Source organism: Squalius cephalus (genome assembly GCF_949319135.1).
Source record: "Squalius cephalus genome assembly, chromosome: 22".
Classification (NCBI taxonomy): Eukaryota; Metazoa; Chordata; class Actinopteri; order Cypriniformes; family Leuciscidae; genus Squalius; species Squalius cephalus.
Genome location: NC_137143.1, coordinates 29,482,431 through 29,495,182, shown reverse-complemented (window position 1 = coordinate 29,495,182; position 12,752 = coordinate 29,482,431). Strand labels below are relative to the sequence as shown.

The window sequence follows — 12,752 nt, the reverse complement described above, 5'->3', positions numbered from 1 at the left end:
CCCATCTATAGGTCAGTTTACTGGCCAGAAATATAATATTCACTTAAAATGTGTATATTATACACTTAGAAGGACATTAGATAACAAAAAAATCAAACCAAGTGATATTTATTTTTAATCAAATATAGCACAAATACACTTTTCAAACAAAACAAAAATGAGTTTGTTACTGTGTACGTCTGTGACTTGAGTGTGTAAATTTTATGTACAGAACACATCTAATTTATTTTACACTTTAACTGTCAGATATTGTTTAGATATTTTTAAAGAGAAAAATACTGCAATAAATATTAGCAGAAAAAGTTCACATAATTTATTACTTGCATAATACTCCAGTCTAAAACACATTATGCATATTTACAGTCTACACATTTAAATTTAAATTATATTAGTCATGTTTCAGATATGTTTGTATTCCAAAAAATGTAATTTACAGCATCTCTGAGTAAAAGAGATTAGATCTGAATAATCACCAAATGACAGTGTTAATGAACCATGAGTTAGAAACCAATGACATGCCACTGACTGAATGAAAACATGACTCAGAATATTCTTTTTTATGCCACATTGTGATCTATACTTTATTATTATAGAACCAAAATCAAGATGTAGGTTCTCACTTTTCAATAATTTTCCCTTTGACAGCAGAATGATCAGCTCAAATTACTTTTTATTTTATCACACATTCTTCTTTCAGCTGACCAATTCACTTCAGTTCATCTCAAAAGTTTTATTAGCATTACTGTATTACATTATTTTACACTGCAGGTCATTTTAAACAAATTATAGTTCTTATAAAAGTAAATCATAAATGTGAAAAAAAAAAAAGTAATCAGGTGCACCTGTCTCAGGTAACTAATCTCAAATGAAATGTCTCATTTAATAATATAATTCTGTATTTGTTCGTAATATGTGCAAATATGAATCATTCTTCCATTATGCAAATATAACATTTAAAGGGACCATGACATGAGAAATCAAATTTGCCTTGATCTTTTTGACTTTGTCTTTATACCATTAAAACATCCTGTAAGTGTCATAGCTTAAAACGTCCTCCTCATTATAAACAAAGCATTTATTTAATCAAGCTCCAAAAATGGCTCGTTTGGATATTGCGAGATCTGTGACGTCACATGAGCAAATACATTTGCATATGACTGCCTCCAGAGCAAGACATCGACGAATAGTTTTACATCATCGCATCATAGGCCCCGCCCACTGGCATTCAGACACTTAATTGCTAACATTTGCCTACACTGGATGTGAGCGTCATGAGCCAATAGAACCTATTATAATCACTTACGCTTTCTATAATTGATACAGTATACAGATGCACATTCAGTTTCTGACGTACTTCACACACTTGAGTCTGTCGACAACAGGACAAATGAAAGAGTACAAGAATACAAGAAAGAGTACATCATTCACTTTGATGTTTCCAGTTTAAACAGCTCATTTGGCTCTCTGTACAGATTTCAGAAGTATCTCAGCTTCAGAAAAAAAAGTGGATGGTTTATTTTAATAGCGTCTATGAAATGATGTTAGCCAATCATAACAACTAACCAGCCTTAAAGGGATAGATCACCCAAAAATGAAAATTCTGTCATCACTTACTCACCCTCATGTCGTTTCAAACCCGTAAGACTTTCGTTCATCTTCGGAACACAAATGAAGATCTTTTTGATGAAATCTGAAAGATTTCTGTCCCTCTATTGACAGCTACGCAACTACCACTCTGATGCTTCAAAAAGCTCATAAAGAGATCATAAAACTAATCCATGAATTGAGCGGTTTTGTCCAAATTTTCTGAAGAGACATGATCACTGCATATGGTAAACAGATTGAATTTAGGCTTTTATTCACATTTAAACATTAAAATTCATCAACTCAAACATCAGTTGTGGTGAACAGAAGCTCAAGTGTGTTTGCTTGACGTTCAAAAACAATGAGGTTTGTTCTCGCGTGTTAAGTTAGGTTGAGATTCAATTTTTTATGTTCGCTTATCAATATTTAAATGTGAATAAAAGCCTAAATTAAATCTGCTCTTCATATAAACCAATCGTGTCGCTTCAGAAAATCTGGACTAAACCGCTCAATTCATATGGATTAGTGGTTGTAGTGGTAGTTGCGTAATGCGTAGCTGTCAATGGAGGGACAGAAAGCTCTCAGATTTCATCAAAAAGATCTTCATTCGCGTTCCGTAGATGAACGAAAGTCTTACAGGTTTGGAACGACATTAGGGTTAGTAATTAATTAACATTTTTGGGTGAACTATCCCTTTAAAGGCACCACCCCTTAAAAATAGATCATTTCAGACATAGGGTCAGAATGAAGGTTGAAAATAATCTTTTTGCTTTTTGCATATATAAAACTTAACATTATAATTGAACCTCAAAGAACATATTAAAATAATAATAATAATAATAATAAAACATGTTATGACCCCTTTAACAGTTTTGACATGGATTTTAGCATCATGAAAAATGAAGAGGTTTTGACAAGGCTTGATTATTAGTCCTCTCCACCCTTCACGAATTATAGTGTTGGCTGTTGAAGATTGCCTCTGTTTTCTGTATGTCAGCTCAGCTGTGGTTTTCCTCTGTAAATTGAGTGACATTTGTGCTAATGTGCACAATGTGCTTGCAGAAGTGTCAGGAGTAAATACAATACTGCTGCTGCTGCTGTAGGACGACCAGTCTATGAGGACGACCCATGTGCCTTATTCTGCCAATCAGAGGAGTTCTGCAGCGAGATCATATTACAGGAAGCCTCTGCCCTCAACACACACAGCACTGGGCTCAGCTGAGTGGACAGACTCTCACTGTAAGTACTGGACAGTTTAAATGACGCATTACCTTTTTATGTGTGTGCTGTGATGCATTTACTGTACTTTAACTATGTGCAGAGGCTCCTTACGTATAACAGGTCTACAGCAAGAAACATGAGTCGGTTTACTGTAAAGAGCTAAGCTTAGCTCATTCACTGTTTTCACTGAGCAAATGCTTCTCATTCAAATGAAAAGAAACACTACTGCTTTATAATGAATGGTTATGTTGAAAGTTGTCGGCTTTAGCATTGCATTAATAGTGGGCTTTAATTTATGCATGGTTTCCTGGCGATGAATTTCTTGAAATCCAATACTCAAGCAATACAATACTGCAGCATCCAGGAAATGAAATCAACCCCAGGCGTATGAATGACAAAAAGGATTGCTGAGGTTTAAGAGATACAAAATACAAAAGTCACAGCAACGAACATTTTAAAAAAGCTTTTTATTTGTAAAAAAAAAAAAAAAAAAAATCACTCTTTACACTTTTTATTTGCCCTTTTTCTCTAGTAGTTACTGGAAAAGCAGATTCAACAAAATGTCTGGAAACCTTCTAAAGAATCCTAATGGAGATGGTAAGTTATATTTATGTATATTTATTTACACATTTAAACATTTTTTTCTAAGGAAATTAATACTTTTATTCAGCAAGGATGGATTACATGTATCAAATGTGACAGTAAAGACATGTATAATGTCTTAACATGTTCTATTCCAAATAAATGCTGTTCATTTGAACTTTCTACTCATCAAAGAATCCTTAAAAATGTATCGCGGTTTCAAAATAAATATTAAGTACCAAGATAATGAACGAATGACAAGGAAGAACAAAAAATGAACATACAGTACACAAGAGTACATACAAGCAAAAGGTGGTTGTTAGTCGCCAGCAGCACAACTGCAGGGTATTCCAGAAAGCAGGTTATGTGACATAACTGGGTAAGTTTACTCAGAGTAAGCAAATAACCTCAACTTTCAGTTCCAAAAACAGAGGTAACTTTTAGGGTATGTAAATAGCCATAGTAAAAGGTTTTTGAATGAAATTGGGACATTTTCTATGTAATGTGTTTCTATAATAAAATGCATATTTGATACATCTCACAACAAATGTGGAAGTAAAATGGCTAAACATAAAACACATATTATCTTTGAAAGTTCCATCCATCTCTCTTTTTTAATTTATATATTTAGCATCAAACAAACAATATAATTCATGTTCACAGTAATAAAAAACTGATTAAAGGAAGATTAAAAGATAAGATTCAAAAATGATTGCACAATTGCCTCATAGGTGGCGATATGCACTAATAATGTAAAAAAAAGAAAAAGAAGTATTACACGCTTCTTCCTAGCGTCCGTTTCCATGATGTCTCCTGGATTCAGCACTCAGTTGAGAATGTCTTTGTGTGGTCACCCTCAAGCCATCCTAGAGTTTCTTCTTTCAGTCAAACACAAACAGAGTTATATTCAAAAATATCCTGGCTCTTCCAAGCTTTATAATGGGAGTGAATGGTACCTTAGATTTTGAAGCCCAAAAAAGCGCATCCATCCATCATAAAAGTAATCCATACGGCTCCATGTGTTAATAAAGACCTTCTGAAGCGAAGCAATGCGTTTTTGTAAGAAAAATATCCATATTTATAACTTTATAAACTATAATCCCTGGCTCCCCGCAACGGCCGTACACAAGTCTATTTCCGGCAGAAGAGTGACCTCTGACCCGACGCATGATGTAGGATGTAGCGGTAGCGTAAGCTTAGGTGAGAGAAGAGTCCCCTCCCGCGGCTCAAACAAATAGGGCTGGGCAACAAACTCAAGCTTCTCTTCTCTTATATTGAAATCCTCAGAAATTTCTCTGTAAAAATACTCGTGTTAGACTTACAATTCATGACCAGTGTTTTGTTCTGCTCTATCCTTTGCGGTTCCGCATTCGTCAATACGTCGGGTAAGGCCGTTTCGGGAAGCCAGTGATTATAGTTTATAAGGTTATAAATATGGATATTTTTCTTACAAAAACGCATCACTTCTCTTTAGATGGTCTTTATTAACCCCTGGAGCCGTATGGATTACTTTTATGATGGATGTATGTGCTTTTTTGGGCTTCAAAATCTAAGGTAACATTCACTCCCATTATAAAGCTTGGAAGAGCCAGGATATGTTTTAATATAACTCAGATTGTGTTTGGCTGAAAGAAGAAACTCATATACACCTAGAATGGCTTGAGGGTGAGTAAATTATGGGATATTTTTTTGGGTGAACTAACCCTTTAACCTTGCTTTCTGGAATAGCTCCAGACAAACAATGACACTCAAAAATGTCCTGTTACTAGAGCTAAAATACCTACAACAGCATATCTTGGTTCTGTGAAACAGCAAAACTCAATGTTACTCACGTATGGAGCAGAAACAACAACACAAACTTGGTATTAAGCACTGGAAAGCTTTTCTAATATTAACGCGGATCCTAAAGCTCTTGCCTGATCACAACTTTTTCCAGTGATATTCCTCTCACCAATTTTCTTTTGTAATGTCTCTCAGCCATCTCTCTTTCTACAGTGATCCACACTGATGCCACTCTGGTGTGGATCACTGTAGAAAGAGAGATGGCTGAGAGACATTACAGTGATCCACACCAGAGTGGCATCAGTGTGGATCACTGTAGAAAGAGAGATGGCTGAGAGACACTGATGACACTCTGGTGTGGATCACTGTAGAAAGAGAGATGGCTGAGAGACATTACAGTGATCCACACCAGAGTGGCATCAGTGTGGATCACTGTAGAAAGAGAGATGGCTGAGAGACACTGATGACACTCTGGTGTGGATCACTGTAGAAAGAGAGATGGCTGAGAGACATTACAGTGATCCACACCAGAGTGGCATCAGTGTGAATCACTGTAGAAAGAGAGATGACACTCTGGTGATCCACTTTCAACAGTGTTTCTCAGAAATCACTTACTGCTCATTTAAAACGTCATACTGCATGCATAACACAAAAGAATATAAAAATGCTGTTTAAATGTTGTAGTTTTAGTCAGATGAAGAACAACTCATTTGCTATCACGTGCCAACTCTCCTTTAGCTTAATAAATTGATCAAATCAGTAGCCACCTAAATATCTAATATGTTGTCACATGTACTTTCACCAGATGGTCTGGAACACTGGGAGTTGACAATGAATGGAGGCGACGAGTGGCGATCCGAGGACATGCCGGGGGACTGCGGACACACTCACAACGATGAATCAATCACTAAATTCTTCTGCACCTCTTATGAGTAAGAAAGAATGAATAGTGTCTGAATAGGCAAGGCTGAGGAAAATAAAGTCTTTAAAAGAGCCGGGTGAAAAAAGGATTCACACTGTCCCTGCTTGTGTTTCGGTGTGTGTTGTTCATTCATCAATTGTACATCTGTGTGTGTCAGTGTCTTTTTCTGTCCGCTGTTCCAGGCCGTGTCTAAAAAGACAAGTGATTGACTTGCTGGAGGAGGGTTACGACCCCGAAAATTTAGATATCGCACAGCCGGCTGTCACTGTGGAGGACTGGTAAGCCTTGGTGCTGTGGACATAATGGCAGGAATTTTGTTTTGTCACGTTGTCCATTCAGTGATTTTCTTTTGAGTGTTTAGGTACTGTAGCCGATCAGACTGTGGGTGCATTTATAAGCTCACGGTGACCCTACTTGATGAAAGCCAAGAGGTCATTGAAGAATTTAAGCCGGATGACGTGACCCTTGACCCTGACTGTGACGAATGCTCTTGGAGAAAGGTATGAATCTGAGTTCAGTCCAGTTTGACATAATATACCCACTTAAAAGCTTTAAAGAAATGAATAGGAAAATAGAAAACAAATATTATGCAAACCACTAGTCATATCAATGACCTAAAGCTGTTTATTCTACATGTTATATAGTATATTTAGGTTCTACTTCATACAAGTATTTCTTTGTTAGCCTGTCGTTTTAATTCAGTTCAACTTAGTTTTGTGCATGCAAACACACTATTTGATCACTTCTGTCACAGGTGAGCCACACATTCACAGACTACGGCCCGGGCCTACGCTTCATCTCTTTTGAACATGGCGGTCAAGACACCAAGTATTGGCAGGGCTGGTTTGGAGTGAGAGTTACTGGGAGCTCTGTTACTGTAGACCTCTAAACACCAATCAGACAAAAATATAAGATTGATTGCCTAAAAAAAGATTTTCTCGCAACTTGCTTTTATTTTTGCACTTGCTGTACTAAGTGTAATACTAACCAAGTGTAACACTAATAGCTAAAGGTTATTTAATTTAAAGGATAAACGTAATGCTAAGCATATAAAAAAAAGCATCTAACTAGATTAGAATTCATTTTACTTTATTTTTTTAGAACTTTAGAGTAACGTTGTGCTCAACCACTAACTACCTCTATATGCTCCAGCAAGCTACATAGAGTTATCTTAGATTAATAATGCGCTTCTAAGAGATTCTATATGTAATTAGCATCTTCTAATGTGGTTTAAAATCCAAATAGGTCATAATCATGCTCATTCCACATAAAAAAAATTATAATAAATAAATGACAAAACATTATCTGTTTCTGACCTTCCTTGCATTGAAACACTTGCGTTATTATATCATGACTTGGGAAACTGGCAACATCAAATGGCTTTTTTCATCTGACTGCAAGTGAGCAAGTTCATGTCTGATGAGGAAACGCCCAAACCTCCCACCATCTGAAGACCTTCGGCACACTTTTTCCAGACATTGTTTCTGTGCCACAAGACAGTCCCTGCTAAGAGTTCAACTGACAAGTGTATTTACACTGTATTTGAAAGAAGTGTCTTATGCTCACCAAGGCTACATTTATTTGATTAATAAAACAGTAATTTTAAAATGTCATTTATTCCTTCAGTGACACATGATCCTTCAGAAAACATTATAATATGCTGATTTGTTGCTCAAGAAACATTTCTTACTATTATTATCAATGTTGAAAACAGTTGTTAATTCCTGTTTTTGAGGAAACCGTGAAACATTTTCCAGGATTCCATGATGAACAGTAAGCTAAAAACAGCATTTATTTGAAATAAATGATCAATTCTGATCAATTTAATGCATCATTACTGAATAAAAGTATTAATTTTTTACTGACCACAAACTATTTACTGGTATACGTTTATATCTGCTTGTTATAATTACAAGAGAGGTCTGATTGGAGCAGAAGGAGAGGGGCGTGTCTAAAGGAACTCAAAGTGGCAATGGCTGCATACTTCCCCACTATACAGTAAGAGAAAAACAGTATGTGACAGAAGTGTGTCAGAATTCACAGTACTCAAAAAAGTAACCGGATGACCTACTACTTCCTGTGAGAATCTGAAGTGTGCATACGATGGACACTTTACTAACTCATGAGGCCACAGGAGAGGATTTATGAATGGCAGTGAAGCAACATAACTGACACTGGTTGGTCACATGATAATGACAACATGGCAAATATAGTATGTCCGGATTACATTCATACTACACTCATTCATACTATGTAAAACATACTTTTTTAGCTGTCGTGAAGTAATTACTTATTCAAAATAAGTACCTACTAAAAAGAGAATTCGATTTTGGACACTGCCAATGTGTTACTTCAAGTGGTGCTCACTGCAGATCCAAATGACGTCCTCTACCCCCTCTCTGGACACAGTGGGTGGAGCTTGGCCTAGTCCAGCTCCACCTCTGTGGACCTAATGGGTGGAGTTATGTTTAGCGTAGGGTTGGGGTGTGGTTGGACCGTCTAGCTCCACCCATTACCATCCAGTGAGCGGGAGCTGGGCTTCAAGCTTCACCCATTGGCTATGCAGTCTCCTCAAAAAAGGGCTTTTCACACTTGAAATAGTTAACCCTGGGTAAGAGGAGGTATCCTGGGTTATCTTAAACGGAAACAGAATCCTGGGTTATCTTTATTCACGTTTCACACTTCTCATACTCTCATACTATACCCGAGGTTAACAATTAGTCCTTGGCATTCATAAACTGATGTTTCACAATGTACGTTCCTAAACCTCGGGTTTACCCGGGGTTAAAAGCAGGGTTTAGAACGATGATAACCAGGGGTTAAGCGTAGTGTGAAAAGCTTAAAATGATCTAAAATCAGGTCCTGTGGGATGCAGGAAAATAAGGCTATAAATCATTTAATATTTTTTCCAAGATACGATTTTTAATAACCAAATTTTAAACAAAAACTGTTTGTGGTAAAAGGAACATTACCCAGTATTAAAGTATGTCACAAATAAATTAATGATAAACTAAAAAAATTACAACTACCTTATTTTCCTTCCGTCAATAGGTCACAAATTGTCAGAAAAATAGATTTGTACATTCATACATAATGTAATACTCGTTCAGGACAATAAACATTGCATGTCATATAAAACATCACAATTAACAATGAGAGTGAAAATGAAACTGAACAGATGGCATTAACATGCCATAGAGTAAGTGAATGTCTTTTCAAAGGGTGGTTCTCTGATAAATATGATGATATTTTTGGTTTTATACATAATACCCAATGTTTGCGATGTGATTGTACACTCAGATTCAAGTACTGTGTTTGTGCACCAATACAGCCATGCATTCTCCAGCGGATACATTTAGGTTTAAATGACACGGGTATATACAGTAGTAACATCGTAACGTAACCCTAACCAGTGAGTGTTTGCCTTGACATGAGTTCTTCTCATTCTGCTTGTGACTGCATCTGCTTGCAGAAGGCCTCGAACTGCTGCTGTTCAAGTTCAGTCATGACTTTGTTCAGGGCGTAAATCTGTAATACACCAGAAACAGAGAACAAACTAACTGAGATGAATTGGTCTGAAATGTGCAATTTAAATACATGGAAATAAACAAAAAGTTATAGGGTTTTTGACATTTTAACGAAAGAAATGACAATATGAATCATTTAAGTCTGCGCTATTTCAAAGTCACTAAATGCAAGTAAACGAGTGACTTTATGAAAGTCACTTCTAAATGTATAATTGCTGAATAAAAGTTTTGATTTCTTTTGGGGGGAAAAAATAAAGAAATTTGCACTGATCCCAAACTTGAACGGTAGCGCATTTACTTTAAAAAAAACAACAACAAAAAAAATTACGATGTGAAATATTTAAGTCTGCACTATTTCATTCACTAAATGCAAATGTGTGACTGATCATATTGATCATGTGACTTTGAACAGAAGGTTACACTGAAGCACATGATGCTTATTGAAACTCTCAAAACATGTTCCTCTTCTTCAGCTCTATTTTTTATAAAGAACGACATACAAAGACATTTTGATATTTAGTTTAATTGTTTAAACTTTCACTTAAATGTAATGAAAATCACCATTGCAAAATAGAAGCAAAAGGAGCATTTTCATTTTGGCTGGTCGTGAATTACTATAAGAAAAGGCAGTTCCAGGCACAAATGAGTCATATCTGTGTATATGTAAAATCATCATGAGGATGAAGAGGGAGTGTCACTGTCACCTCTGCTCTCTGTCTCTGCTTCAGCTCCTGCTGGGCTGATTTCTGTTTCGTTCTGTCTCCACGGGTCGGTGTTTGCTGTTTCTGTTTGTCTTTTCGACATGCTGGCTCCATTTTAAAAGCAGATGGACACAATCTGGAGTCAAGATGATTATTTCACTGAAATAAAGACAAAAAAGTCAATAAAACAGATTGTTACTCAAGTCACGAGTTAATAGTATAGATCAAGGCTTTTCAATCTGCCACTAACCCCCAAATATGATGATCCTCATGCAAGGGACAACATTTAAAAGGTATCTAAATAGTTTCTTGTGTAGATTTATATTGTGATAAATATAGATGTTGTTTATAATATTATATAGTTTGGAATATATTTCTAAAGTTACATTATTAAATTGTTCTATATATTGTAGTACTGTAGATGTATTATTTATTTGTTCTCTTACTCATTTACTTGTTTATTTTTCGTTATTCTTTTTTTAGGTTTTCTCTGAACATTTCCTTCCGAAAAATTCCTAGCACTCTCGGTTTGAAAACCGTTGGTATAGCTTATTATATAACACCATGTGTGTAAGGTTTTTATTGTTATTATTATTATTAATAATAATTATATCATCAAAAATAAGTGCAATAAATATACATTTCATTTGAATAATAAGCCTCAAGCTTTCTAGCAAATAGCATTGCTAGTAAGTCATGTCAAAAATGTGAATCGACATTATGTTTATTATCAAACTTTTTCTATGAAGACTGTAAGAAATAGAAACAAAGGAAGAAAATAAAAGATCTCTGCGAGTCTTACCTTATGATTTTTAACGAAAACAGTTCAACAAAGATGAGGCTAGTTTGGTTTAGCAGGTTTGGCGTCACTTGTAAATAAACCCGGTTAGAAAATGTAGCAGCTACAACGTTCCGTTCAAGCGGCTATATTCAAAGACTTTGCAATGTTTCAGTAGCTAAACGTTCTTTAGTCAAACGTCCAGTTACACAAATGTGTGTTGTAACTTATGTTATGCATAAAATATGTTAGGTCAACAAATATTTAACCTACAATAAAAAAAAATAATAATACGATTGAACTGTATTAAACTATTAAACTCAGTTAAACGGTTTTTAGGTGCTGTAACGGTGTGAATATGTATAATAGCTAATTTTTTGTGTTTATAATGTATAGACTATAATAAACTGACTTTAAAATATTCACTGAAAATGTGTAGCCCGGGTCTCCCTTTAGTTATATTACAGCATAAAGTATTGTATAAACGCATAAAAAGCATTATAAAATATAAATGAATAGAATGTACAGTGTTACTCTAATGGTTTAGTTTTTTAGGCTGCATGTATTAGTTGGTAGGCTATAACAGATTTCATGCACTTGCTGCCCACAAAACTAAAGGCAACCACAAGAGGTCGCTCTTATACTGTTATTAAGGTTTTTTTTCAGTCTATGGTTGAGATCAATGATAGTTTTGCTAACACTTGATTTATGTAATTTCATTGCATGCAAGCCTTTTTTAAACAACAATTTATCTGAAAATTTGTTTTTTAAATCAAATTAACAGTAGTTGATTTTTTTTTCCGTTTTTTTTTCGGGTTTTTTTGTAACAATTGGCCAGACTGAGTTACTTCAGTATCTATACAGACCGGGTCATCTTACATACCAGCCCCAGAGGTGCTAAATCATTCAGCAATAGTAATAAAAACACTTCACTCTAGTTTTTACCTCCCTGCCACTTTGGAATTTAAATGTATTCCAGTGTTTCTATTGAATTACTTGCGTGACATAATTTAAAAGCTAATTTTGTTCTTTTTAAATACATTTTTTCCAGAGTAGGCCTAGCTGTCACAAGCTCTACGCTAGCAGTTATTGTTATCCTATCCTATCAGATGACGACGTCGACAACACTCATATGTCACCGACCAGAAAGAAAGAAAACTGTATGTGGAGTTAAGAAGGTGTCAGGTTGTCAGACACAAATGGACCACCTAGGAAAAAACTGCTAAAAGCTCTCGGCGAAGGCAGACAGATCATCATTTACGTAAATATTGGTTAATCCGATACCTGGCAGAGCCCGATGAGGCATAAAAATGTCAAAGAGACTATAAACTATCCCGTTTGGATTGTGTCATTAGAGTAACAGAGGAGTCGTATAATTGTACAAATGCCCCAAAATAAGACATGTGTGTCAGTGATGGGTTTAGTTCAGTTTGACCATATATGATGCTGTACTTTTACGAACCCTCACTGGACGCTCATATAGCTGTCCTCATGTTTATGCCCTTTGGCACTGCTGTGCCACATGAAATTTATCATGGCACATTCCATTGTGTTTTCCTGGATTCCATCCCCAACACAGGAGAGCACTCGCTTCTGTAATAATATCCAAGGAAGAACAACTGATCCTAAATTCAACAGACCCCCTCCGACAGATT

At 35.7% G+C, this 12,752-nt stretch overlaps 2 protein-coding genes across 2 annotated transcripts; one reads left to right on the top strand and one right to left on the bottom strand.

Annotated features, from left to right (window-relative positions):
- The first annotated feature begins 2,646 nt into the window (after positions 1–2,646).
- fbxo2 (F-box protein 2) lies at positions 2,647–7,406 on the top strand. Its single transcript, XM_079858006.1, has 6 exons — positions 2,647–2,823; positions 3,338–3,402; positions 5,975–6,101; positions 6,274–6,369; positions 6,453–6,591; positions 6,846–7,406. Exons 2-6 carry the CDS (start codon positions 3,366–3,368, stop codon positions 6,978–6,980), a joined length of 534 nt encoding a protein of 177 aa, XP_079714132.1. The 5' UTR covers positions 2,647–2,823; positions 3,338–3,365; the 3' UTR covers positions 6,981–7,406.
- Positions 7,407–8,999: 1,593 nt separating this feature from the next.
- svbp (small vasohibin binding protein) lies at positions 9,000–11,198 on the bottom strand. The gene is made up of 3 exons (XM_079858007.1): positions 11,122–11,198; positions 10,323–10,478; positions 9,000–9,619 (listed from the first exon to the last, which is right to left on the bottom strand). The coding sequence occupies exons 2-3, from the start codon at positions 10,431–10,433 to the stop codon at positions 9,533–9,535; spliced, it is 198 nt and encodes a 65-aa protein (XP_079714133.1). The 5' UTR covers positions 10,434–10,478; positions 11,122–11,198; the 3' UTR covers positions 9,000–9,532.
- Positions 11,199–12,752: the final 1,554 nt, after the last annotated feature.